We start from the raw sequence: 5,606 nt of genomic DNA on the forward strand, positions 1-5,606 counted from the left end.
CCAATCCCAGGGGTTTTTCCGGGGTTTTGGGGGTTTTTGTGGGTTTTTGTAGATTTATGGGGCGGGGTTGAAACCAAATTCCAAAAAATACATATTAGAGTAAAACTAATTGAATATTCGAACTCAGCATGAAATTTTAAACATTTTAATTGACTTAGATTTTTAAGTCAGAAGGTAATGTTTGGCATGTAAACCGAATAATAAACCCTGAATACGTAATGATACTTGGAAATTCAAGTGGCTCATAAAGCGCTCAAACTTTAATTCTGAATCCGTATATTTAATTCTAATTAATTTACGTTGTAGTTTAAAGAATCTTTTTTCAATCTGCCCCAAAATCTTGCAAAAACCCCGCACAAACCCCATTAAGCATTATGGTTTTTCCTGAGATTTGATACCCCAAAAACCCACAAAAACCCGGGGTAGCGAACCCTGATATTACTTATAATGGAGGTATCCCAACGTATGCTCACAGATTTGAACGAAATTAGTGTCAATCGATCACAAATATAATTAGTATGAAATTTGCAAATGGAACTATCTGTCAATGCTAAGGTTTGGCGGAGATATTTGCATAAAAAGAGGAGAAAACGCACCAAAAGGCTGGCATATTTTTCATTTTACAAACTTCCTGCGCATTTTTCTGCTTTGAATGCTAATATCTCCGGCAAACCTGCTCATTGGCAGATAGTTCTGTTTGCAAATTTCATACTAATTATATTTGTGATCGATTGACACTATTTTCGTCCAAATCTGTAAGCATACGTTGGGAGACCTCCATTGTTAGTCAACTAACGGACATCTACCTACCTACGTCACTCACACCGTTTTTTAAATCTGAAAAAAATTCTGCTCCTCCATATTCCAACCATTTTCCTGGCTTAAGTCTATCTGTGTCCCATTTTTCTATTATTTTCTATTTCTCCGCAACTAAAGTTTTTATAGGATCTCTATGATGGTCTTGATTGACCTTTTATATTGGATCACTCATGATAAAATTTTCAAAAATAAACATTAACAGGTACATGAATTGCAGCTGAATTTGTCGCCGTCCGTGTAGTAAAAAATGAGTACGGAGAAATTAAATCAACCTTTACATAAAGGGTGTTGATTTAATTTCTCCCCAGTCATGTTTTACTACACGGACGGCGACAAATTCAGCTACAATTCCAGAACCTGTAAATGTTTAATTTTGAAAATTTTACCATGAGTAGCCCTATATGAAAGGTCAGTCATCACCATCATAGAGATCCTATAAAAACTTTGGTTGCCGAGAAATTAAAAATAATATAAAAATCGGAGAAATTATGATGTTCCGGGAAAACAGTTGGGCCTGCTTCGTGTCACAGGTTTGAGAAACGAGCTTTCGTTTTTTTGCAGGGTAAAGTTGGGGAGAAATTAAATCAACACCCTTTATGTAGTTATTAATGCATTCACCATGAATCAACTCACACTCTACATCGTAAATAAATATTTACATACCCTAACCAAATCATAGCTCGCAAAGTATCAATTTTTGCGAGCTATCAACCCAACACGAAAATAAACCATCTTACCACAGCATGCAATTTCGCCTAGTTAACTAAATAAAGTCGCATAATAAAAGTTATACTTAGGCTTTGAGGTTATTGGGGTTTTCCTCAATCAGGGAAATTGATAAATTTTATTTTAATCGTAAAAACCACGTGGTGTTGATGGAGTATGGATTTAGAAATTAGTTTTAAATTTCTGTAGAAGTAGTTAGATATTTCGGTTAAACTTGCTACATACACAAATAAATATTGGTTCTTTCCATATTTGTCGAATAATTATAACTTTTCTTCTGATAACGATTGAATTTTTGTAAAGTTAACGACCACCTTTTCTGGATCCATTGCTGGAAATTGTGAATTAACAAACTTCATGGGAATGAGAGTTTCTGGGGACGGGTAAGTTTAAAGTTTCTGAGGACATAACACAACGCCATTTTAGTTTCCAGCATTGCCATCCGGGATCCTAATTAAAAAAAAATAAATGAGTCAAATTCAAATTATGACAATTCAAAAAACTTGAACGTGTTTCAAAAATGTTCGAAAAACGTTGAATAAATTAAAATATGTGTGCAATTCCTCACCTATGCAATTCCTTGGCCCTTGAGTAAACGGGAGAAAGCTAAAGTCCTTATTTTTTACCCCAGAAGAAAATCTCTCCGGATCGAAAATTTCTGGATTTTCGTGATATTCTTCGTCATAATGTAGCCCGTAAAGTGAAATGATAATTACATCGCCTACTTTCAAAACAAGATTAGTATCAGGAACGGGATATTCTTTTTTGCACACGCGTCCCACCAATCCTATGGGCGAGTACATTCTCAAAGTTTCTGAAAGAAAATAAGGGTAAACTTATTTTAGTCACGGTATGAGCATATATGTACGTTCACGTTCATTCATTTAATGATAAATGAATGAATTATTCATTCATTTAATGATAAATGAATGAATTATTCATTCATTTAATGATAAATGAATGAATTATTCATTCATTCAAAAATTGAATTAATATGGGAAGAATATTTTGTTCTGATTTTTGAAGAAAATAAAAATGAGTAAAATTTCCTCAACGTTGGGTGAAAAAAGAGAATGCCACAAGGTAAAATTTAGCCAACGTTTGGCAAAATTTATACAAACTTGGGCAAATTTTAGCATTTAGTTGGGTGATCCTCTTTTTCCACTCAGCCTTGAGTAAATTGTACTCATTTTTATTTACAGGGTACGTTTTCGTTTAGGTGAGAAAGCCTTAATTCGCAATCTCCCTAATCATAACGTTTTATCGAAGCATGTTATAAGGTTACCATTGATCACCATGTCGATATAGGTCATTCGATTAACCGCGGCGAAATCTAAGTCATCTTGGTTCGATTCGAACGTGGCGTTGATTTCGTCTCTCACTTTGTCTTGGACGTCTTGATGCAGCGCTAAAACATAGGCGCACATCGCGATGAGTGTCTCCGTTGTTTTGTAGCCGGGCAAAACCATGCCAAACAAATTGGCCGTGATCCATTCTTCTTCGTGATCCGAGCTGCAATTAGTTTCAATTTGCCAATGACATTTTGACAGGTTTAAATTTGTTGAAGTGTTTTTCTTTTTGACAGTTTTTATAAATTTGTTTATGACCGTAAATATATTAATGTAATGATTATTATTTTTGAACAATTTACTACAATATCTTGTGACAAGATTCTTGTCTGTGGAGAAAATGTGAGTCAAGATGTCAAGATTTTTTCTGATAGACATGTAAAAAATGTCAAACACTCGCGAAAAATGTCATAATTGACAAAACTTACACTTCCAAATCCTGTTATGCAAAAATGGTAATAATTCGCGAAAAATGTCGTAATTGACAAGACTTGACATTTTGACATGCCACGACCCTCACATTTTTTCCGTGACACGACACCTGTCCATCCCTACCTGTCATACAACCCTCGATTTCCGTACAGTTCCTCCCACGTGGAGCGGACCACACTGACGAAATTATTCCTATCTCTTCCCTTTTCATTATTCATCTCAAACTGTGCCACATTCCTGTAAAACTCCACGATCTCCTCGTCCACCAGTGTAACCTTAAAATACGTCGCAATTCTCGGAAACCACTGAATAAACCCGGGTTTCCACCAATTCGCAAAATTATCAAAGGACGAGAACAACTTATCCAAGATTTCTTCAAACCGAGTCGGACCACGTGTCCGAAGGGATCCCGTATCTAAATTTAACATCGTCGAGCCCGTCACATCCGTCGTAAACTTTAAGGCAGCCTGTCCAAAATTAATTTGGGCCTCTTTTTCCACTTCTCGATTCAAATATTGCACCAATTCCTTCCCGAGTTTGTCCACCTGTACAAAATTCCGTCGGATTTTACTCGGTGTAAAGGCAGCCTCAAATTTCGCCCGGGTTTTCGTCCAATCCTCGCCTTGCAGGCAGAGCAACGTTTTTGACGCGATGTAATCCCCCTTTAAAGAGAGGAGATTCCCAACCCGGTCAAAATGGGAGGCATCCTTGACCAAAATGGATTTTATTAGGGCGGGACTTCTCGGGATGAGGATGTCATGTCCCGCCAACCCGCAGCCGGCGAGGGAGGCTCCCGCCTCTTTTACGCGATTATACATTTCCATCCAGTACGTCGTGGAGGAGATTTGGCGACTAAAGTTGTTCACGTAGTTGATCGAGACATCGCCGAGGTCAAGGATTCCGGCGGATTTGTAGTACTCCCGAGATTTAGGATTTTGGATCAGGTACATGTACAATGTGACCAGAGGGAGGAGGAAGTAGCGGGAGACGAGTTTGGTGATCTTTTCGAGGAGAGCCATGGTTGAATAGTGATGGGATGTGAGATGTTAAGTGATCTTTTATACGTTTGTTTATTTATCTCGGTCGAGGTTTTTTAGGATCAAGATTTCTTGGAAACCATTTTACTTTGTTAGATTAGGTTAGGTTGTGAAAATGCATGTAAAGAGTGGTCAGCAATTAATTCCATACCCACAATTGCCAAAAATAATGGACGTGCATACATAATGCAAGGCTATCCCCTTTACCACTTGTGTCCACAAATTCGCACTCCTTTCATTCAAACGGCTTGGCATAACTATGTACATATGTAATTATCTCAATGGAGCAATATAATGTTAACGGTATCACTAATAGGGTGCATAACAGGTACCTGAAACCATTACGCTTCAGGTATGCATTAACCGACGCTTTATCTATCTAACTAGTGTTTTAAGCATGGCATGTTTGTATGGCTTATGTAAACTAATTAAATTAATTCAGGGGATAATAAATAAAAATTTAATAAATATACATGGCGTTGGAAATAATTTTTACAGACGTGGTTTTTTTTCATTTCAGACATTATTTTTACGAAATGAATTTTCCAGTCAGAATATTAATAGACAGACAGACGGACAGACACACATAATTATATAAGTATGTAGTTGTATAACATGTTTGTTTCTTTGATTAATTGCAAACCTGTCTGGAACAGGTTAATTCAACTGAATGGAATGTATTCATGGCTAAATAGATATGTAGAATAGGAGTGAAATATGGAAAAATGTGAAAATAGCCTTGCTCAACCCTGACAGTCTCAAGGTTGGTCACGTTCGTTTAATCCTGCCTGCGAAACAAGTAAACCGTCGTAAAGGCACATAAGGAAGTAGTTTTAGACTCACTTCACCCCAACCGCATCGCGGGAACACTCAATTTCACTGTACGTCATCCACAGATTCAATTTTTGTAAAAATCTCATTTTACCCCGACCACACCCCCTGGCGCAGGGGGGATGGTCCGATTGGCCCCAAAAGTTGATAGGATCCTCCCCCTTGGGTCATAAGTATACATAATGTCGGAAACCGATTTCGATTATCTCGATCCGTTCTCCCGTTATCCCGCTGTCGGACAGACGGACAAAATCTTCGCATAAAGTAGCTGAAGCTACTTAATACATAAATATCTAAAGTTTTTATTAAAATAAACCCGTGTCTGGTTTGGCCTGGATCCGTAGAATATATACAAAGTGATATATGTATGAATTCTTAAAGGTAGGAACAAAGACTATCATATCGAGCAAGT

General features: G+C 37.2%; 1 protein-coding gene across 1 annotated transcript; it reads right to left on the reverse strand.

Moving 5' to 3' along the window:
* Positions 1-1,625: 1,625 nt before the first annotated feature.
* On the reverse strand, positions 1,626-4,341 carry LOC110858882 (cytochrome P450 9e2). Its single transcript, XM_022107768.2, has 4 exons — positions 3,450-4,341; positions 2,831-3,057; positions 2,114-2,359; positions 1,626-1,995 (listed from the first exon to the last, which is right to left on the reverse strand). The coding sequence occupies exons 1-4, from the start codon at positions 4,274-4,276 to the stop codon at positions 1,901-1,903; spliced, it is 1,395 nt and encodes a 464-aa protein (XP_021963460.2). The 5' UTR covers positions 4,277-4,341; the 3' UTR covers positions 1,626-1,900.
* Positions 4,342-5,606: the final 1,265 nt, after the last annotated feature.

Source organism: Folsomia candida, unplaced genomic scaffold (assembly GCF_002217175.1).
Source record: "Folsomia candida strain VU population unplaced genomic scaffold, ASM221717v1 Fcan01_Sc023, whole genome shotgun sequence".
NCBI classification, from domain to species: domain Eukaryota; kingdom Metazoa; phylum Arthropoda; class Collembola; order Entomobryomorpha; family Isotomidae; genus Folsomia; species Folsomia candida.

Bases quoted from the DNA above. Each gene is read 5' to 3' on its own strand.
- LOC110858882 (XM_022107768.2), bottom strand. From the start codon at position 4,276: ATGTACCTGATCCAAAATCCTAAATCTCGGGAGTACTACAAATCCGCC. The intron at 3,058-3,449 runs GTAGGGATGGAC...AACTAATTGCAG, and splicing joins AATCGAGGGTTGTATGACAG to CTCGGATCACGAAGAAGAAT. The intron at 1,996-2,113 runs GTGAGGAATTGC...TTTTTTAATTAG, and splicing joins AGGGCCAAGGAATTGCATAG to GATCCCGGATGGCAATGCTG.